General features: G+C 57.4%; 7 protein-coding genes across 7 annotated transcripts; 3 read left to right on the top strand and 4 right to left on the bottom strand.

The window, feature by feature from the left end:
* Positions 1-659: 659 nt before the first annotated feature.
* Positions 660-4,174, bottom strand: B0T15DRAFT_484882 (uncharacterized protein; the record flags this gene model as incomplete). Its single annotated transcript, XM_062866252.1, has 3 exons — positions 660-1,344; positions 1,513-3,395; positions 3,449-4,174. The coding sequence occupies 3 exons, from the start codon at positions 4,172-4,174 to the stop codon at positions 660-662; spliced, it is 3,294 nt and encodes a 1,097-aa protein (XP_062720966.1).
* Positions 4,175-4,821: 647 nt separating this feature from the next.
* On the top strand, positions 4,822-5,513 carry B0T15DRAFT_493368 (uncharacterized protein; the record flags this gene model as incomplete). Its single annotated transcript, XM_062866941.1, has 2 exons — positions 4,822-5,137; positions 5,284-5,513. The coding sequence occupies 2 exons, from the start codon at positions 4,822-4,824 to the stop codon at positions 5,511-5,513; spliced, it is 546 nt and encodes a 181-aa protein (XP_062720965.1).
* Positions 5,514-6,114: 601 nt separating this feature from the next.
* Positions 6,115-9,574, top strand: B0T15DRAFT_531561 (uncharacterized protein). Its single transcript, XM_062869256.1, has 2 exons — positions 6,115-6,775; positions 7,017-9,574. Exons 1-2 carry the CDS (start codon positions 6,587-6,589, stop codon positions 9,255-9,257), a joined length of 2,430 nt encoding a protein of 809 aa, XP_062720964.1. The 5' UTR covers positions 6,115-6,586; the 3' UTR covers positions 9,258-9,574.
* Positions 9,575-9,831: 257 nt separating this feature from the next.
* On the bottom strand, positions 9,832-10,527 carry B0T15DRAFT_484880 (uncharacterized protein; the record flags this gene model as incomplete). Its single annotated transcript, XM_062866251.1, has 2 exons — positions 9,832-10,062; positions 10,144-10,527. 2 exons carry the CDS (start codon positions 10,525-10,527, stop codon positions 9,832-9,834), a joined length of 615 nt encoding a protein of 204 aa, XP_062720963.1.
* A 2,490-nt stretch (positions 10,528-13,017) lies between these two features.
* Positions 13,018-17,723, bottom strand: B0T15DRAFT_531556 (uncharacterized protein). Its single transcript, XM_062869255.1, has 5 exons — positions 16,795-17,723; positions 16,026-16,720; positions 15,302-15,958; positions 14,574-15,252; positions 13,018-14,511 (listed from the first exon to the last, which is right to left on the bottom strand). The coding sequence occupies exons 1-5, from the start codon at positions 17,499-17,501 to the stop codon at positions 13,497-13,499; spliced, it is 3,753 nt and encodes a 1,250-aa protein (XP_062720962.1). The 5' UTR covers positions 17,502-17,723; the 3' UTR covers positions 13,018-13,496.
* A 1,454-nt stretch (positions 17,724-19,177) lies between these two features.
* B0T15DRAFT_531552 (uncharacterized protein) lies at positions 19,178-20,122 on the bottom strand. Its single transcript, XM_062869254.1, has 2 exons — positions 19,585-20,122; positions 19,178-19,509 (listed from the first exon to the last, which is right to left on the bottom strand). Exons 1-2 carry the CDS (start codon positions 19,725-19,727, stop codon positions 19,377-19,379), a joined length of 276 nt encoding a protein of 91 aa, XP_062720961.1. The 5' UTR covers positions 19,728-20,122; the 3' UTR covers positions 19,178-19,376.
* On the top strand, positions 20,069-21,366 carry B0T15DRAFT_190683 (uncharacterized protein). Its single transcript, XM_062862438.1, has 2 exons — positions 20,069-20,546; positions 20,614-21,366. Exons 1-2 carry the CDS (start codon positions 20,203-20,205, stop codon positions 21,206-21,208), a joined length of 939 nt encoding a protein of 312 aa, XP_062720960.1. The 5' UTR covers positions 20,069-20,202; the 3' UTR covers positions 21,209-21,366.
* Positions 21,367-21,488: the final 122 nt, after the last annotated feature.

Here is a 21,488-nt window from a genome sequence, read left to right as displayed (position 1 = left end):
CCAGGGACGCGGCACCGAGTTGGCCGGTTGCGGTGCGGTGTGGCCTACTTCGGCAGGTCGGGTTGGTCTGTGATTCAGGGGTTCACTCCAATCTGGATGCATGCCATTCACGGGACGCGAGTCAGCGTTGCACAGCCAGGATTTTGACTCCTTAGTATGTAAATTGTGTGATAACCTCCAATTTTCCTATCCTAGACATGTTGCACAATCCCACGGTGCAGAAACCGAAGGGATTAATACGCCCATAGGCATTTCTGGCGATGCCGAAGGATACACAAACCTCGTCAAACCACCCGGGTAGAACCTGCAACTTCGATCTCCTAAGAATCGCTGCACCAGTTGGTTATTGATGTCATGTCGCGATCGAATTAACCATGCTATACTTCCCAATAGCTGCCGTGGTACCAAGATATGTGTGGCATTCCGTCGAACTGCAAAGAGTATCGGTGCTTATGAGTGCTGACCGTAGTTCATGTAGTGAGCTCGGGCTGTTGGCCGCACCTGGTTAGCGAAGTTGCGCAATAATCGAATTCATGCAGATGTCAAAGCGCCGTATGTGCCGGTGACGAGTCATCATGTTGCATCTTGTCGCCAGCGGAGAACAGACTTCATTCAACGAGGCCTATCAAGGCCAACTCTGTGGTTCCTCAGCGAACACATCACTGATGGTCCTCGGCTGCCTCCCGCCCACTCTGCCGCCGCTGCACGGTACGGACGGTAAACTGCTTCACCACCCAGTTGGGAGGCGGGACAAAGAACGGCCAGATCGGCACCTCCTTCTCCACGTCCGAACCCCACAGCATCGGCGGAATGTATATGCTCTTGAGCCACTCCGACGACGTGACCAGCCGCTCGGAGCACTGCTCGCCCATGCAGAAGATGACAACGATCGTGTCTTCGACTTCCGCCGGGCCGTCGCCATGCACCTGGCGAGGCAGCGTCATGGTGAGCTCGCCCGTCCTCTGCTGCTTGGGCGGGATCTGCACATGCCAGAGCAGCGTTCCGACCGTCCATGACGCGTTGAGGCTGAACATGTGGACGTAGACGGGATGGCTGTCGGCGCGGTTGGAGATGACATACCGCAGACAATCCCCGTGGAAGAGCTCGAGCTTGTTGGAGGCGTAGTCCGCTGGCATGTTCTTGTTGTACAGCCGGATCGAGAACCAATCCCGCGGCACGGGGGAGTAGTACTGGTATTCCGTCAGGGAACGGACCGTCTGGGAGGCGGCCAAGAGACGCAGCGCCTTGCCGAGGTCCTCCAACGCGTCTGCAGCGTCGATGGGAATGCGGCGAACCCGGGGAACTGGCGACCCCTTCCAATCGGCAATCACGAGATGTCCGTCGCTGCTCTCCACAACTCTCAAGGCCTGGCCCTGCTAAGGCTCAATGACGAAGCAGTCGGTGTACCAAGGTACCGTGCCGGCTTCGGTGGCGAGAGTGTTGTCGAGCACAGCCCGGTTGACCGCGCTCCAAGGCGAGCTAAGCCGCACGGAGGTCAGCATGTGCTGGTACCAGGGGCGCAGCATCTTCATGAGGTCGAGGAGCCTCGCGGCGTTTGATCGGGCTCCCAGCATCCCCTGTACATGGCTGTGCCAGAAGAGGTGCGCATAGCTGGCGAAGCCGAGCTCGGTTGCGTCCCAGAGGTGGTACTCGTCTGTGTCCGCCGCCGCGGTGTCTTCTCCCTTGAACTTGGAGGGCACGCGCAAAGGCAGCGAAAGGTACAGGATGCAGGTCTCCGCAAGGGCACTGTGGCAGGTCTCCAGTGTGAAATCCCCCAGCCAGGGGGGCTTTCGGTGGCCGTTCTCTCCCGGGCCGGCCAGGAGGAAGTCTTTGGCTGTCTGGTGGATGAAGTAGACCCGGCCGTTGTAGACGTCCAGGAAGTATCGGCAGGCATCCAAGATCCAGTTGCGGAAGCAAGTCTCGTCCTGCAGGCCCAGGCCGAACCTGCTTCCGTTAGGGAGATCATGGATGTTGAGGGCAATGTTAACCTCCGGCAGGGTAAGCGGCCTTGCCGCTGCCAGGATAATCTGGAACAGCCTTCTCACGTCGTCCCGTTGGTTCTCGCGGACGCGGTTGAGGAAGCCGAGGTAGGCCTCTTTGACGTTAGCGGGAAGCGTCTTGAAGATGTCGATCCACCCTCGAGGCACCCGCGGCACGCCGTCACGCATCTTCATCTCGAGGTAGTCGAACAACAACTTGACGTACAGATACGTTCTCTCCTCCTTCGGCCGAACCAGGTCGAGCAGTTCTCGTCTCAGCGCCGTGTCTTGGATGCACTTCGTCGCAAAGCCGTCGAAACGGGCCATGACAACGCTCTCTATGTCCCTGCTGATGTGCTTGAGGCAGTGCGGATCCTCCTCGAGTTTCAGGGCGACCACGTGGGCCGACTTGATCAGCTGAGGCACGGACACCACCGGGCGCGTCGTGATGAAGAACTTCAGGGGCGGGTTGGAATGCGCGAGGTACTCGGCCAGCCGCTTGCACAGCTTGCCGGCCGAGTCCGGCTCACACTCATCGAACCCGTCGAGGACCACGGTGACGCTCCCCGGCTCGCAGTCCCGGGTCGCCTCGTCGAGGACGTTCCAGAGCAGGTCAAAATTGCAACGCACCTCCTCCGGCAGGAGTTGGTCAATCTTGGCGCTGATGACGTCGACAAGGTGCGGCTGTCTCCTGAAGAGCTCGTCCAGGACCCTGCAGAGAGCGGTGGTGGCAGCATTCTGGCCCTTTCCGTTGTCCTTGAAGAAGAAGGAGCAAACCGTGGTGGCCCTCCACTCGGACAGTTCCGTCAAGAGGGCTTTGGCGAGAACCGACTTCCCCGATCCTGGAATCCCTTCCAGCACGAAGACGCCCGAATCGGCTGACACCCACCTGACGAAGTCGGGATGCGTAAGGACTCCGGCACCGGTTCCGTCCTGCGGAGAGTCGATGCTGTCCAGATAGGCCTGGTAGACGGAATAGGGGAGGTCATCGGGGAACTTGAACTTGAGTATCCTTTCAAACCTCTGCTTGTGGAGAGCATCCTCGGACAGCGTGTGGAGTTTGTCCAGAAGGTGCTGCTCATAGTTGAGGCTCATGTACTCTTCCAGGCGCTTCTCGCTCTCCTTGATCCCCGACAGCATGCAGTTCCAATCGTCCAGCTTCAGAATATCGCGCGATATCGTGGTCAGAGGACGGCAGTACGTGTAGTATGCTCGCAAGTGATACTCGATCAGGAGTTTGTAGAGCGAGACGATCTCGTCGTGTATGGCATGGCGCAGCGCCGAGAAGCTGTGCGGGCTCTTCCAGTATTCTCGGTTCAGAAGGTCGAGGACCTGACCGTACCACGTAAAGCGCGACATCACGTAGGCGAAGCCTGCCTCTCTCGCGGCGATCTGCTCGGCGTGGTTGACGATGATCTGCCGGGTTGTCAGGTCTGCGGGACCAGCGAGTCTTCCGAGGAATGACTTACCGGCAAAATGATGGTGCACACACCCGTCCAGGCCAACGATGCAGGCGGCGAACAAGCGAGCGCAAGACCAATAGCGTCTTTGGTTCGTTGGACGAACTGCACAGCGGCAGAGACGATGCTTTGGCTTGCAGTGTCTCGCTTCGCCAGGTCCACGTACTCTTGAGCGAACCTTGTGAAAGACTCCTCGGCGAGGAGTGTATTGTCTTCGTCATCGGTTTGGGCCTCTCTTCGCACGCCCGAGGGTCGGCGGAAGGCCAAGGGTCCCCTGCTCGTGACGGCGCTGTACAGCTCCTCGTAGTTCCTCACGAGAGGCTTGAGCTCTTCGTCGCGGCTGATTTCGCTGTACGCTTCTTCCCAGATTTCGCAGGCAACTAGTGCAGCGTCCTGCCGGTTGGCGAGCCGAGGGCTGCTTCGTCCTATGGGCGCGGTCTCAAATGACGAGTACTGCGATGTGTCGCGTGCGAGGTAGCGAGGCCCCGGTGCGAGACTCGACGAAGGGCGGCGGAATGGTGGGCAGCTGGCAAGGCGGCGCTCAGGGGATGCTCTGGGCGACGTCATGACGGTCGATGATGCGAATGGAGACGGTACGAGTGGACATGGCGACGGCGGAGGCGATGACGGGAGTGGGAACCTCGGCTGGACAGGTCGCCCCCGAGTCGGCAACGGTTGGTCGTCCGGGCGCTCCCGTCGCCGATGAGGGAAAGGACAGCAAAGAACCAAAGGCATGGAATCGTCCCTCCAATGCGCAATCAATGGCGCGCAATATCGTGTGGTTCGTGTTTATGCGATGCTGGAACGAGGCAATGCAAACATAGTAGGCGAGCACGGAGAGGGAGCCCATGACTCACGAGGGTCCAGGCCATAGGCATGATCCTCGTGTGTGTAGATGGAAGCTTTCTAGGCAGCGGCAACTCGTGGTGGTGACTCGCATCCCCGGAGCGCCTGCCATCTCAACTTGTCATCTAAACACCGAGTCGCACTTGCCGATGCAGTTCAACGACGGGCATGACTGACATGCGGGCCGGTTGTGTTTTCGAGGCCGTTGCACTTGGTCTCAGACATCAACTTGACGATCTCCTGCGCCGCTATGCCCTTCGTTGGATTCATTGTCCTGCCAAACAACTTCCAGAGCATTAGCCAAGGCGGCATCACCGATATCAGAAAGAAGGCCGCATAGTTACTAAGTTCTTACCCTGAGGTGCGTACGGTGAGCCGACTATCAGTAACATCGAGGGGATCCTTTTTCGGTTAGACGGAGGGGGTTCTACCTTCTTCGCCTCAGACGTATCTCAGTGACAAACTGAGCCGCATCATACTCACCCATCGACAATTCGATGCACCCAAGGCATACCGATATCCATACCGCATACAAGATGAAGGACACCGCAGCCCTCATAGTCATGATCGGCATCGCCAGCGCCGTCCTGGTTGGCGTGGCGGATTGCACGGATAACACATCCGAATCGTGCAACGGCCTGGACACCGTTTCCGTGACGCTTGACCCACTCGATAATTTGGATCAGGACGTGCAGAAGCGCGACCCTAAGAATGTCCACAGGCTATTTTCTGAAAGCCGCCCCGGGTCCCGTCCTCTCAACCGCATTGGCAAGAGCTTCGGGCAAGACGATGCCGCCGACACCGAGCAAGTACGCAGCCAGCGCGATCTCAACGACGACCTCGACAAGCGAGGTTTTGATAAGCAAGGGTAAAGGCGTCCTGAAGAACCTCCCAGGCAACAAACCGGACGACAAGAGGCCTGAGGAGAAGTAGCCTGAGGAGAAGAGGCCGGAAGAGAAGCCGGAGGAAAAGAAGCCGGAGGAGAAAAAAAAAACCAGATGACAAGAAGCCAGACGACAAGAAGCAGGAGGACTCTAACAAGTCGATTCCGAACACGGGTAGCAAGGACAAGGGCGGCCCCGGAAAGAAGCTTCAAAACGCCATCTGGAAGGACACCAAGAAATCGGCTGCGAACATGGCGGTGGCCCAGTCGGGCATGCAGGGTTATCTGTCGGTTGGCTTGGCTGTGATTGTGGTTGTTGCTGGTCTCGATGTCGTCGCGTTCTAGATCACGCGTTCTGGTCATGGTGGGTACTGAGGTCCCAGCATCTTCGGTGGGCTGCGGCCGCCCCGGGCGGGGAGCCGGGTTCGTCACTTTGCCACGCACTTGTATGACAAGGAGAGCAGAGAGTAGTAGAGTTCCTGCTCAGGTAGCGCAGTACATTGAGTTGTGTCCATCATGAACCAAAGGGCAAGAGAATCGACACATGACCGAGATCTTACTGTCGGTGACATGGTCCTGCGGACTTGCCGTGCTATGCCTCGTGGTGACAGGCAGGCGTCGAAGATGTCACTCTCTCGGATCGTGCTTCTCAGACTTCGACGGCGTAATCGGAAGCTCTCATTGACCGTCCTCAACACCAGGAATTTGTACCACCTCTCGAACGTCCATGTCGATCGAGTCTGCCGGGCGTCGACCACCCGTCCACCACCAGCCAAGATAGACTCGTGGCCTGTGCGTAGTGGGCCCTTGTGGCGTGGGGCACTGGAACGCGATGTGCCGCTCACCCACAGTGCCCACGTTGGTGGGCCACGGGTATGCGGTTCACACAGCGTGCAGGAGGCCTGCAGCGGGCCGCGCTTGTTTCCTGTTGGGCAATTCTGTCAACCACTCCTTTTCTGCCTGCTCTGACTTCCGCCGTCTTCGATGTGCGACCACGCGCATCTCGTCATGCGTCGCTCAACCCGTCGGACTCTCAATCACTTGAAGGTGAATGGTCCGGAACCCGATCGTCGATGCGGACCCGGCTGGTTGGCGCTCGGGCGGTGAGACTCGAGCCCCACGTCGCCTCGTCTTGATCGGCCATCAACCAGCCAACTCCACCTCCCGTTCCTTTGTTCAACTACACAGGAGCGCAAATCGTCTGCGCTGTCCGGCGAGAGACGACGCCGGTTTCACCTATAACCAAGCCAATTGAAACCATTGCCCTGCACCTCCGTCAACAGAGAACGAAGCGGCCCGCGCGTCTCGACGTCTCACAGTCCTCCATCGATATCGCCGGAACCGTCCCGGAGTTGTGCGACTATGCCAGTGCGCTTGTCCGGATTCCAGATTGACCTTCGCCCCCCCCTGCACCTGGGATGGCAGACGCCTTGAGTCCAGATGGCGGCCCAGCGCAAGACGCCATGGGGGCTATCGATACCACCGGCAGCCAGCCCGGCGATCTCCGGTGCTGCTGTGGAAGGGAGGACTGCGTCTTTCTGAGACATAACTGCTCCGTGCTGTCGAGCGTCGAGCGGGATGTCCACACAGCGGCGCGAATGGGGCAGGTCAGTTCATCACGCCGCATTCCTTGATGCCACGTTCTTTGACCGAGTTCCGCGTCGTTCTTTGTCTACTTGTCTCCTTAACAAACCCCATGTCGCCCGGCGGGAGAATGCAGCCTTGTGTAGTGCTACCTGTAGCCTTAGGCCATGTAGTGTACGAATGGCTCAACAAGCCGAGACATTCTGGCGATCGCGCCGGGCAAAGCCCGAGGATGGCGTTCCCTCGCTGACATTCACGCTGCAGACACTGCTTGCCCGCCATGAAGCCTACATGGCCTCCGCCGAACGCGATCGACTCGAGCTCACTGCGCGCATCGAGCAGCTGGAACAGGAGAACGCCGAACTCGAAGCCAAGAACAGGTCCATCACGGACGAGAACCAGGGCCTACGCGATGAGCTAGAACAGCTCAACGACAGTGTGAAGGAAGCAGAGACCAAGATCGAGCTGCTCGAGGTCTCCCTGCGCGACTCGCAGAGGGAGGTGCGGAGGCTGGAGATTGCGGCTGACAGGGCACTCAGCCTTGAGCGGCAAATCGCTATACTGGAAGAGGAGCAGGTCGTGCTGCGGACCACCATCGCCCGCACAGAAGAGGAGGCTCGAACAACCATGTACCGGTGGCGGCAGGCTGAAAAGGGCCTGAACGACCTGCAGGAGCAGCTTGAGCGCATGGAGAAGGAGGCGAGGGAGGAGCGCGAGCGCCACGTCGAGGTCGTCAGCCGCATGGAGCGCCAGCGCGCCATGGAGAAGGAGCTTAACACGGCCGCGGGTAGGCTTAAGGGGGCCGCCGCCGTCAAGTCGTTAACAGACAGCAGGAACAGCGGCAACGTGGTGTCGCATTTCGTTCGTGACCTTTTGCAGGACAACGCAAACCTCCAGCTGGGCATGGCCGAGCTGCGCGAGATGCTGCTCAACTCAAACGACGAGATTCAGATGCTGCGTGAGCAGCTGATGTACCATCAGCCCGCCGCCGGCTACGAGCCGAGCTCCCCAACTACGCTGCAGGCGGAGCTAGAAAAGAAGGAGCCGCCAACGCCGCCGCCGCGCGTATCGCAAGAACTTCACATCCACCACCATTACCATGTTACGCACAAGCCAGAGGCTAGGAAACCTAAGAGGCGGAGGCAAGGGCTCAACCCAGCGATCTTCACCCCGCCCCGGTCGTCCGCGCCAGGCTCGCCGGTTATTTCCCCTGCTCGCTGGCAGCGTGATGCCCTGCCTGCACCTTTGTCATCACCACTCGCGAACGACGGTGCCATGGCCTGCGCCCGCTGGTCTCTCCAATCGGAGAGCCAGCCTGAGTTCGCGCCGTCCTCCGCCCCCAGCTCTCCGCGGTCCGGAAACCGGGACTCGGTGTTCGACAGAGCCCCGAACATGCCGACTCCTGCTTCACCCACGACGAGCGTAGACCCAACATCGCCGCACTGGCACACATCCCACAGGCCGAGGGTCTCTGAACTCTCGCTCAAGAGCATCTCCGAGACCGCCAGGTTCGGAGCAGACACAGCAGCCAAGACGCCTGGACATTCACAGCGACCACATCCCTTGGCGCGCTTCCTTATGAACGACCCTCTTTCCGCTGCCATAACCTCACCGTATACAACAGACGATGTACCGAGCGTCACTTCACCGTCTCTGGTCGACTACACCAACTATGAGAGCACTACAGTATCCCCGACGTCCACGCAGTTCGACCCAACGGCAGAACAGTGCCCACGCGCTCTCCGACGCATCGTCTCGCACGAGTCCATCATGTCCCTCTCCAACGGACTGGACGTCCACACGCTCAAGGCCAGGCCTAGCCAGCTAACGCTCAAACCACTAGGCCTCACCGCTGCCGGCACGAATCTGAGTGATGTAACGGCAAGACCCACTCTCTCGAGCGGAAGCCGGGAAGGCAAGCGCGGAAGCGTCATCCTCCGGGACAGCATCGCCCAGTCGCTGCCTGTGTCCAAAACGAGGCAGACTGGGCCGAGGAAAGTATCGGCTCCTATCCGGGGGAGAGGCAGGGAGAGGGAAGGAGGGCGCAGCTCGACAAGGGCGCCGTCGACGCTCGGCAAGCTGGTGTCATGGCGGCCTTGGGGGGGGGCCAATACTCACGGGACGGCCGGGGCGGCCACCTTGCCGGAAACGAGTCCCTCGTCGACGTCTGTGCCTGCGCCGTCCGCGTCTGCTACTCCGTCACGGGCGATCCCGGAACTCTCACTCCCGGCTGGTGTGGGTGGCAGCTCGGCGGCGAGCACCAGCACGGGCAAGTCACCGCAGGAGAGTCTGCTATCGACAGCGATATCTGCGAGTGTACCTACGACGGCAACTGCGAGTATGAATGCGGTCTTCCGTGCGCCGGGAATTAACCAGCCGGGGCCAATACCAGGGTTCCAGGAGTACTTCGCGGCGCATAAGCGGAGGGCGCCGCCCAGCAAGGTGTCCGTTGGAGACGTCGCCGAAGTTCAGGAGGCCTTGAGGGAGGTACTCGAGGAGAGTTAACAGCGCCAATCCTGCGTGGATTCCAGTTGGGTAAGAAAGTCGACTTGGCCTTTTGCATAGATGGTATTTTGGCTCGCTGCTTTGCGGATTTTCAGATTGCGACGGTTTGGCATTGTTGTTTGATTGCGGGGAATAAGACGGATGAGATGAGCTCCCGGAGGGCTCGCTCCAGATACCCTGCTATAGGCACCATTCCGGTTTATTGGTCTCAGCGCTCGAACACAGGTGGGATCGATGCAGGCCTGACCTGCCCTGGAAGGGAACACTAACCTAGGTCGTACGAAGTACTGGTAGTAGTAATGAACATAATAGCCATCATCAACATCATTCGTTCAGTGCAGGGTTAATAAGCGAGACGTCGAAGAAGCCATCATCCGTCATAGGCAGACCGGGCTCGAGCCGACGATCCGAGTGTACCCACACTCTTCTGCAGAAGCAGGCACACTAGGTACTCTGCGTGAGACTCTCCTGCGTTACCTTGTGACACTCGAACTGCCACGCTCGAATTCCCAAGCATCACCACATACGCCGGCTGTTTACCCCTACCAGCAGCCCCCACCCTAGATCCATCGGCTCACTGCCCCGGCAGATTGTACGAACCCCCAATATCCAGCAAGTAAGCCAGCGAGTTGAACTCGACATCGACGCTCTCGATCTGCCAGAATCCCTCCTCCTTGGTCACGCCCAGGATGGTGACGCCCCGCACCTGCTTCTGCGCCACGCCGAAGGTGGCCTGCCAGATCAGGGCGATCTCGTTGCAGGAGTAGGGCGTCGTGTGGGTCATTGTTAGGGGGAGGTTATCTGGCTGTATCCCTCCCCCACCCCGCGAATACATTAGCTCCCTTTCTGGTAGGAAGGAAGTGGGAGAGGAGGAGGCAAGACGTGCCTGAACATGCTGGTGCTCGATGAAGGCCTCCTTGGAGGGAAACGTCGGACTGCCCAGCGGAATACCCGCCAAGATGTTGATGCTGTCGGATGTGTCGACGAATGTGTCGGCCAGGTACTTGGCGTCGGCGTCGTTCCAGCCCGAGAGCATGCGTCGGTACGCGTCGACCAACGTGTCGACGTCTCCTTGGTGCAGGCAGGTGCCGGGCTTGGGTTTGTCTCTGCCGTTGCTGGATTTGCCGTGGCCTCGGCGGTTGAGACCTCCCAGTACATCGTGTACGTCGGAGCCCGCTTCGTCCTGGCGGCGGGTGATTGCCTCGCTCGTGGGGGTGGCGAGACCGAGGCCTGCCGCGGAGAGGAGGGTGAGGGAAGGAAGGAACCGCATTGTTTTGGCCTGTTCGAGGGCTCAAGTTGAACGCTCAACTCGGGTTGTCAGGTGACTGATGTTGAGGTGTGTGCGCGGTGTTTGGGTCGCTCCTTCCAACTTGAAGCTCCACCCGATGCCAACCCTTTTATCTCAATGTCGACCTCTCTAGGAAGTCCTGACATGCCACGCAACAAGCTGTGTTGGCCGGACGCCGGTCTTCCCCAAGCGTGGCTTCCGGCTGGCCTCCGGTTGGCCGCATGACTGGAATGAGAGGTTGGCGGAGATGTCTAATTGCCCATGCAACCTTTCAATAATCAAAGCTGCTTGACTCGGCTAGCAGTAGCTAGCTGAATGCGGAGGCAGCTGCATTATTTTTGCCTGAAAGTTTGTTGAGGCTTGCGGACGGCCCTCGGTCGCGGCTGGCAACCACCCCAAGCACGCGTCTGAGGCTGACGGTGCAAGCCATGGTATTGGTCTTTAACAGTGGTGAGTGCCGGTTGACTGGCCCCGCGGTCCCGAGCCGCAATTTGATGCCCGAACCTTCCCTGGACCATCGTTGGGTGGGCTCGTCCTTAAGAGCCTCCGTCCAAAGTCGGCATCCATTGTCAAGCGCAGCTGCTTCCGCCCCCATTTGCCGTGATCTGGCGGTGGCTGACCTGCAGGAGTGTTCACCGAGCGAATCGCGGCCTCTTACTTGCCGGTAGAGCCTCCTGCTTCCTGCGAGGGACTGGTCTGGTGCCATGTTCCACCGCAGCTCGTGTCCATTCCGAATGCCGCCGGGCTTGGATAGAATACCATCTTGGATGCTCTATTTACCATTTGGATTGGGCTGGATGCGTTAGCAGGGTGCGGTCTACTTGGAATGTTTAAACTCAGCGATAATAAAAACAAAGCTACCTAGGTCTACGCCCATGCCGCGGCCTGCTCTAGTGGGTTGTGGCCGCTCCGATTTCAATCTCGAATGGAGGTGATCGCCACGATGCAGTCAACCGTGACCAGAGCAGCCGTGCTGGGTTACACCTTCCTGTCAAATGCAATACGTGGTTGGGCCCCAACCGTTGGGGCGCTGCCGTAATTGCCGTCCCTGCACAACACGGTCCTCTTGTCATCATCGTCCTTATCCTCTTCCTCATCCTTATTATTATCACTATCATCGTCACTATTATCGTCCTCCTTATTACTATGCTCCTCCCCTCTCCTCACTCTTCCTCTTGCTTTCTAGACAGTTTCCATTGAACCCCGCAACCAGCGTGACGCGCCGGGCATTTCCAGCAGTTGCACGGCACTTTGCGGCGCTCTTGACTCGCAGCCTAGCAATCTAGCTGCCGCATTCCGCCACCCGCACGCGACCGGTCGAGCGCCGAGGTTCATACCGAGGTGCGCAAGGCGTTGAAAGAACAGGGTAAGCTCCCCCGCCCCCGATATCCTCCTTGTTCCGCGAGATGGAGAAGAGCATCTTGTGGATGTGGACGAGGTCAACATGGACAAATGGAACGAGGCCTCGGCCAAACTACGGGCGATGGGCATGCTCGAGAACGACGAAAACTCGGCGTGCGAAGACCCGGCGTGGTCCTTGAGATGCACACAGCTGGGACACGATATCGTCACAAACCTTTGTGACTTCACGGACTGGCGCGTAGCTTGCTTTGCCGCCCACATCCGCCCCTCCTCATCCACCCTCGAGAAGCGCGTGTTTGTGCGGCTTTCAGCCATTATGAGCATGGCGTGCCCATCGACGTGGGAACGATGTCGCGGCGTGTCATGAAGGATCTCGAGCAAGCGGCCTGCGGTCCAGCCATGCGTATACTCGGTTTCGTTACGCTATAGATTACGCTGTCGATCTGGGAGAAGTGTAGACGGGACAAGGACGATTTTGCCGACGTAAAGGAGGAGCCGATGACTATGTGTAGCGTCACTATCGATTCCATAGTCGCTATCTATAAATGTATGAACGCGCTGGAGCGACGCTTCAACCTTGCACCGGCCACGCGTAAGGAGATAGACTAGCGGCTTGATAACGAGTAGCTGGCATGGATCTTATACGCCCTGGTGGATGGATGGCTGACAAACCTAATCCGGCTCCCCACTGGCTTCTCCCAGTATAAAGAGGGCGCGCCTTACGAGGGCTAGAACCTATCTTGACGAGGTTTTGATCAACCCGTCAGAGACACCATTGTTCGAGGCCTAAGTGAGTCATAGGGGTAAATGGGCTATGGCACTATAGATTATGTCTGACATGGTGACGTACAATGTTATCCTCGTTAGTGCGTATAATATACGCATAGTGACGACTAGGATGGGTTGCGCTTCGATCGTGCTTGCTATTTCAAGCAGGTATGCCCATGGCGGTGAGGAGGTCTGTCACTCCGTCTAGAGTCAGAGGAAGATAGTGTATAGTATGGGAATTGAATTTATATTATTGCAGTGCAATGACATATGTACGATAGGGTGATTACAGTGGTCGAGAGATGTGGCAATGATGCCGAGGAGTAGATGGCAGTAGTAGGTCTTCGCATTGCTTAACTCCTAAGCCTTAGTCTCCTCCTTCTCGGGGGCGTTTTACCCTAGGATAGAGCGGACAGATCTACGGCTTTAGCTCTAGGGAAGTATATAAGCCTGTATAGGCGCAGCCCGTATATAACTCCACTTTGTTTTATAGATGTACAAGCTTGAAACCTGGCCTTGCAAAGACGCGCAATATTGTGCACTTGCTACCCATCTGTTTTCCCATCTTGTTCCTTACATGGTCAAACCTGAATTTTGGCCTTGTAAAGTTATACGTCTGCATAATATGATACGTCAATACCCGCCGTAGGGCTCGCTCACCCGCTTACGGCTCCAGAGCAACAAGCCGCGGCCGGTGGTTCTCCACGGTCACCGTATGCAAGTATATAGAACAATATGCTACCAATTGGTGGATACAAGCACTAGCACCGGGAAGCCGAGACCGCGGTACAATGGTGGGAACGAACCTTACTTGACTGATTTCAACCCAAAGCGTTGCTTCCGCTACTCACCCGTCTAACCTTCGTTGCTGCACCAGAGTCACTTGACTGTAGCGAGACAGCTGGACGCTTTCTTTGACCCGTTCGAGACGGCGGGCAAGCCTCAGCCGCATGCTGACCTGCTTCCGCGCCGCCGGCAGAGATGTCCAGCCCTTTACTCGATTGCGGTTCGCTTGAAATCGACTGGAAGCTTCCGTCACGATGGAGAAACGTGACGTTGTTTCCCAAGCCGTACAAGTGATGTGAAGAAGACGGCGCTGGTCCAGAGTCCGATGATTCGACACTCTCCCCAATGCCGCTGTCGGACATCGAACGAGAAACCTCATCTACCGAGGCCGGCTCTGGCTCGCCTGGTACCGGCGGGACGTCCTTTGTCAGGCTCCAACGCAGCGGATATTTCCAGCAGTGGCCGAACACCACCGCGCCCTCTGGGACGATGCGTGTTGGGCTTCGTAACCCTCTGCCATACAGTCCGGGAAACGAGGTGGGTAGGAGAACCTGTACCATGTCGGAGATACCCGGCTTAACCCGCCCGTCGCCTTCATTAGGTCTCCTGAAAAGCCCTCTCAGCCACTTCTTTTGCGGTGTGCGTTCTGTATCGACATCATCCTTCTTACCCTCGGAGCCGTCTAGTTGTTTCCCGGGGTGCGCTTTGCACTTGCAGGCGTGGAATGCCACACCGTCGGGCGAGTGCCAATGCACATCGCCCGCCAGTCGCCACGGATTTCTGCGCTTGGTCCCGGTCCGTAACATCTCGTGAAGGTCTGCTCCGTATACGGCAAGAAGGCCCTGCCCCGTGGGCACTGATGATGTTGCACTGCAGCATGCTTGCGCCTGGCCTTTGCCGCGCACCGGCTGCAACAGTTCGCCGAAGCCGGCACCGAACAGCGTCACGGCGCGTAGCGACCGCACGAGGTGGACCCAGCCCACGCTCATGCTCTGTATGGTGGCCACCTTCGGCACCAGCGTCTCCTGTCTGGTAGCTACGTCCATGAACCTGATGAAGACAAAGTCAGTGGATCTTGAATCGGGAAAAGGGGGACGGACCGCGGGACGCACTCAAACCCAACAATCTGATGCCGCGGCAAGGATTTAATGCGCAACCCAAAGCCGTCCCGCGAGTTCATATCGTCGTGGTATGCGGTGGCTTGCAGCAGCACAAAGCAGATCTGTTCGACCCGGTCTTTGAGCGTGAAATTGGAACTCGTTGTCTTGAAGGTCGTGGAGTCGGCAGCGTCCAGCGCCTTTCCGAGTCTCGTCGTCCTTTCCTCTGTCTCCACGGAGCCTTTTGGGTACAGCGGCAGCCTTTGGTTCCTGGGGTTAGTTAGGATGTCAAAGGCGGCTCTGGCCCCGGTGTATTCCACGCCAGGCCCGGCTTCTGTGAGATCGCCATCGCTGTACATGAAGTAGCTGCTGACGATACGGTCCTCAACATAGAACTTGAGGTAGGCGCGCAGAAGATGGAGAACGGCACTTGCTCCGTCGACAAGCCAGGCACGCTTTTCCTCACTGTCGTAAAAGACAAAATATCGCTTGACGATGGCCATGAGTGTCCCCAGGTAGTCGTCACCACTGCCGAAGCCGATATGGAGCGGCTTGTCTTTGACCCCGACAAGGAAGCTCCCGCCTGGTGTGATGAACGGAACTGAACCGGAAAGGGTGACCTTTTCGAGTACGTAACTGGAACTAGGCTCCTGGAGCTCGGTCCATTCGATGTCATAGTTCGCGTCGGGGGCACCTGAGAAATGTTAGGAGGAATGGCGAGGAAATGGTAGAGGTATTCTTACCGACATGGTTCCTAACATGGTTACTCCAACCAACAATATGGCGAGCCTTAACCAGGGTCCCGAGAGGCAGAGTCTCATCCCCCCTCGAGGCGCGGGAATCCTCGTAAGAAATGTACTCCCCGCCAGGGTTGTAGCAGAGGTGCCAAAGCACCTCGTCGCCAACCACCCGGACAGCAGTTAGCGTGGCTGAAAACCCCTTGAGAAATGTCGTGCCGGCGAAATTCACAACCCGCTGGCATTTTGTCAGCGCAGCCACCATGTCTAGCGGGATCTCAAGGCCTGTGTCCGGCTCGGCCCGGCGTCGAATCGGATATCCCCTGACGATGACCGGATTCCCAAACATGCCACGCCAGCACCTTCCTGCCGTGGCGAGATCCGTGTCTTGCAGGATCTCGGTTTTAAACTCGATGTTGCAGCAGCCAACAGTGATGATCCTGTCAGCGCTCTCGATTGTGGTACCGATACTAAAGTCAAGACCGGTGACGTGCGCGGTGCTATATGCGGCGGCGGTATCGGCGGGCGAGGAGCGGAGGGCAGCCCCTATCCAGGCGACTTGCTCGGCGACTTCGGCGACAGAAAAGGTGTTGCCAGCGACACTGAGACTTAGTTTGTGGTTATTGAAGCAGGCAACTAGGCGTGTTCTGTCTGGCAAAAGTGCTGATTTGGAGGGGTTAGTACGCACCGTTCACCACGCAGTTGAGCTGGGCGTCCTTCTACTACTCACAACTACAAACATCTGTTTCACGCTCGACCGCAGTCTGAAGGAGGGAGAGAATCTTCAGGCCTGACTCGGGCCACGTCTGCTGTAGGTAGCTCTCACATGTCGCAGCTTGCAGGTTGTTACCGTGCCCGGTCAAGGTAATGGCCTGTGCTAACACGCATCTCAGCGGTGCATCATATTGCTGCTCTTGCGCGAAGAGAATTGGATCCCAATCAACTGTGAAGTGCATCACGAGGTCTTGGGTCCGTTTCCGACTGAAGTTTCCGATACGGCTGGTGGCAGCCCTTATAATCTCGGCCCCCAAATGGTGATACCCAATGTGCGTGTTTGCCTCAGGGTCCTCCAGGGACCCTCTAACCCGGAGAGAGGACTGGAGCCACTGGTATGCCGAGGCCCCCCGTAGGATTTCACGATATCTGGCCAGTTCTGGGAATTCGAAGTCATCGAAGCCATCGAGATTGTCAACGTCGCCAAGGGTGTCTAGGGTCGCATGGTCGATATCTCGACCTTCGCAATCATCGGCAGAGTGGTTGTTGGAGCCATCGGACTCCTTCTCCCACATCATGATCTTCTCATTCAATGTCATGCCGGGCTCGGTGCTAAGGGAAGAGTCTCGGACGCCGCCGGTTCCGGAAGTTGATTCAAGCTCAGGATTGTCTTGGGTGCGGAGATGACGCTTGAGGCGTCTGACAATTTCACTGCAGTAAAGTGAATGGATGTTAGATCTCTCAAAGAATGGTTTATAGAAACTCTCCAGGTAGTAGTTACTGACCTCCGAAACCTATAGACAAGATACATCAACTGCCGCTGGGGGCGACCAGGGCTCTCATGGCCGAGTCTGACAGCAAAGGACTTAAGAAGGTGGTCCAGTGTTGACGGAACTGCATCCAAGTAGTTGTTATAAAGCTCTGGCGGTATGGACGTTGCGAGCTCCTTGGCAAACGCAGAGATATACTTGTCAACGTCCGGGTGTTGAAGGAGGCTCGCAGCGTCGGAGAATACTGTCCCTGTCTCCTGGCCTTCTTCTGGATTCATTGCAGTTTGCGCCTGCTCCGTCTCTTCCTGGACATAGTGGAAGTCCAGGCGTTTGGGAGCAACTGATTGCGTCCCCAGGGAGCCGTATCCAGAGTCACCGCACATGGTAGGAGGGTGACGCGACGTGGCGCTGATGCTCTGGTTGATAGGACGATCGCCGAAGGAGGTATCAAGCATTTCTTTGGGAGGAGGAATAACTGCTGAGATCCGCCGATCATAATCATCACGCATCGACAACAATTCTCCAATCTCGCGGCCAGGAAAAGAGGAGTCGTCCCGTTCCAGACATTCGCTAAGATATGAGAGGTCATCCCGGGCTCTAGGGTTCTTCTCGTAAACCTTCTTGATTACTCCCCACTCCTTGTGAGTCATGACATGGGCCTGGGGAAGAAGGAAGTGTACTGTTGGGCTAGTCATGAGATTACCCAGAATGTCGCGGGCCATAGCCACGCCCTGTCGTTGCCGCTCATCTATGCTCGGCGCTGGTCTCGTGGATTGCGGTCCTGGGGCCTGCAGCGGCTGAGGTTGCTGAGTCGGAGTGACTGCCCTAGGGACCTGCTGAAGTGGCCCGTGGGGAGACGCGGAGGAGGAGGAGGAGGAGGAGGAGGAGGAGGAGGAGGAGGAGGCTGGGGCTGAGACTGACTTCTGCTCTGGTGGGAGGTCTAAGTCTTCAACTAAAGAACTGTGAAGTGTCGGATTGGCAATATCGTCGTCTTGGAGCACAGGGTCGCGGTCCGGTCCTAGAACTAAGGAGCGAGATCTGTCAGCCAGACACCGTACGGCAGGGGGGTCGGTAAGATGAAGGTGGGCTTACAGGGTGATGGAACGGTCTCTCCCGGGAAGAGGATCTGATAGACGTCTCGCCACTTCTCTCCCTCCGAACGAGGATACTTGACCCGCGCGCGAATTCGCTTTTCTTGCTCCTCAGTGCACGTACCGTCTGGCGGGGAAGTCCCAATTTGGCAAACCGGGAGAGCCCGCCGATGTTTGTCGAGGTCTGTGGTTGTAGAGAAGCTTTTGAAACAGCGGGGACAGGCATTTCGTAGGCAATGGCGACGGTAGATGTGCTCTCTAGCATGGAGATGTCAACGTAGGAGCTACGAGGGCGAAAATGAAGATGGAGTGGTCTTCATATCGATCATAACAATCTTACTTGACGCGATGCATTTCCCTCCAGCCAGGCCCAGCACAGGCTTTGATCGTTCCGTACTTCTTCGGGTCGCGCCGGGCGAATGGGCAATGGAGGAGCCAGGTTTCGTCATCCGTAGGGCGCTTGCTTATCCGGGATGAAGCCATGATGTGACTGGGTGTTAACGGAGGTCTGCAAGATCTCCCTTTTTTCCACTGTTTCAAGCGCGATACTGACCGGAAGGAAAAAGTGAAGAGTCGGAGGAGGGATGGTGACCCCCCTCATCGGGCCTATGCAGGTATATGTACAATATCGTACACAGCCACGAAGTACGCCCGCGCCGCCAGCCGGCTTCTGGGTGAACTACGGAGGTATCGCGCGCCAGAGAGATGCGCCATTGGCCGGGTATGGTAACACACACGTTATAGCTGCATTGCGCCAATTTCCGGCTTCCGCTTCAAGGCGCTGCGGGTGCTGAGACCTAGATACTGTAGTCATAGGCCTCACTGCCACGAGCCTGTTCTCCGAAACCTTAGTTGCGACTCCGATTGCCGCCGGTCGAGCTCGGTATGATTGAGTTACCTACCACATCTCAGATATTCAAGCGAGGCTCCGAGGCCTGGCCCTAATTTCAGATGGGAGCTCGTCCTGAACTAGCTGCCGATGCCGATTCTACGACAGCTGCAGCCTGCGCCACAACGCTGCGCCGACCGACATACTTCATCCGAAGCCGACTGGCGCGAAATTGTCGGGGGGCTTCAACGCGCTTGTCAGGACTTTCGGCCCTTGTATCCGAACAGCTTGCCTACAACAAGTCACAGCACCTTCAATATGAACAAGTTGGCTGTAGATTAAGTAAGCTAGGGATCATTACCAAAGATCAGATTAACTACCTACGTAATCTAGGCATAGGGCACAAGACCTTTTAGCTTAGGTTCTAGTATACAAGTCTATAGAGATACAAGTAGAGTAATAATAGCACTTTTTACTACACCTGCACCAAGCAATGTTTTTGGCTGCCTGTGACTGTTTAAGCTCGTGCGGCTCCTTGGTATATGCAAGGGCAAGCTAAGTGCTTTTGTTGAGCCCCCTATCAGTACATGACATGTCCCTATTTCACCTCTAGCCTGAGCGTATCATACTGCACATACACGCTCCTAGGCAGCAGCGTACTCTCGTAGTTAGTCGCATTATAGGGCAAACTCAAGATTTTCTCGTTGGTAGTGTTCCCACTCGTCATGGCTCGTCGGGAAGGTGAACTTGTGCGAGAGCTGGTAGCAGACCACGCCGCTGCGGACGCCGCATGACGAGGAGTGGTAGTATCTGCGCGTGAAGGAAGACGTTGGTTATTAAGGTGCTAACGCCCTCGACAGAGATAAGTGGGCAGTTATTACGTACGGGATAATCCACGGTTCCAGTTGCATCTGTTCGGGCCGGCGAAAGTTGGCATAGCCGCCAAAGACAGACCAGTGGATGTAGGTTAAGTCCTTGGACTCGTCGCTGGCGCCCACATGGAAGTGCACACCCTTGGTGGAAGTCATCAATGAAGTCGTACGCGCCCCAATAGATGCGGTGCTCGGGTGGATAGAGCGGGTGGCCCGCGTCGCGGGCGGTGCCGGGGTGCCACTCGCCGGCCGACTTGTCCGGGACGCCGATGCGCCAGAGCTCGGGGTCAGGGGTAAACCACCAAAACCAGTTGCACGCGATACCACCAGCAGAGGCCTCTGGCCCTCATGAGTATGCCTCCGAGCTTCTCACCACCATCACTCTTCTGCTCTACCTGCCTGGACCCACCACAATGGGGGTGACGTTGCGCCGTTGAAATGGATTTGGCTGGAGTTGGAACTAGCGGCTCAGCTGAAAACGGGATGCGGGGGAGGCCGGGGGCAGGGTCGGCACGACGGCAGCTTCAGCTTCTGTTTTGGTCCGGCTCATGTCGATTCTCGCCCAGATTTCGCAACGGCCACGCGTAGACAGATACGGAGATATCCATCTATCACCAGGTACCAGTATCTCATGGCTGCAGTGGAAGCGGAGGACGACGCAATTCCGACGGTTCCCGTCGTGACTCTGCATCCGGAAGCTACCGATAGTAACGGCGCCGGAAGATGGGCCATCGCCCTGACGACCGTTTTCACGCCCCCGGCAGGGTGCGTCTGGCCCATCATCCCCGACATCAACCGCCCAGCGACTTGTAACCCGCCCTACTTTCAGCATGCAGGCCCCCAATGGCTAGGCTACTACTCCCCTGGCATCTGTCCCTCGGGATACACCGTCGGGTGTATCCCCGACAGCTCCGTAGAGACGTTCAACGATGAGCGAATAAAGCCTGGCGAGACCGTCGGCGTCTGCGTTCCGGTGTAGGACACTTCAACGAAAGATAACGCGCCGTGGACCGGAGCGATTTGCTAACGTGTGACGCTACAGGTCATACGCATGCCCTACGGACAGTGACAGACTGCCTCTCACATCGGGTGTCATGGCAGTTTCCTATTACACCACGGAAACGACCCAGACATACTCAGAGGCGCGCATCGTCCATATCCGCTGGCAGTCCTCGGATCTCTCGCTTTTCGAGACGCCTCCGCTGCCCGGACTCACAGTCAGCAGAACCAGCACTCCGCCCCAGTCTGCAACCGGTCGCTCCGAGACGGAGACATCGACTGCTAATACCACGACAGGGCAGCCGGGCGCTGTCTCATCGACTGCCCCTGCGGTCCCAGGCTCAAGCAGTGCGGCCCTTTCCAGCGGGGCCATCGCGGGGATTGTGACCGGCGTGGGGCTGGCGGCTATCTTGGGTGCTCTGGTCGCCTTCTTCGTCATGCGGACGCGTCTGAAGGCTGCGAGGGCGTCTTCTCGGGTCGCTACTGATTTCCGCTTGGGAGAAACGGCCGAGCTGGAGGATACTACGATGCGAGTAAGCCCGGGGATTACAGCTACTAGGATGACAAACGGCCACACGGAGGGCGGTGCTGTCGAGCTGAGCGGTGAGCCGCAGCCAACCCGGGAGCTCCCTGGGTAACTGGTTTAGAGGCCTGTATAGCTGGGAGAGAACTAGATGCTAGATAGTCGTGATGAACACTTCGATGTCACATTGGAGTGCTAAAGGCTACAGAAGTCTCGTCGTATTTGTACTAGAGCCGGGCTACCAACGGAGGTGGAGGTCGGTTAATAGTATCAATAGACTAGGCACTACCTAAGAAGGTACTCCAGCGGCTTCTGAATGATGGATTATGCAAGGGTATGTGTAGCTTAGCTGCACAAGCTTGAGCGTACTTTCCACATGTCGGAAAGAAGCTTCT

The sequence above is a fragment of the Chaetomium strumarium genome (genome assembly GCF_033439665.1).
Source record: "Chaetomium strumarium strain CBS 333.67 chromosome Unknown B0T15scaffold_4, whole genome shotgun sequence".
NCBI lineage: Eukaryota > Fungi > Ascomycota > Sordariomycetes > Sordariales > Chaetomiaceae > Chaetomium > Chaetomium strumarium.
This window is presented reverse-complemented; position numbering and strand designations above follow the sequence as displayed.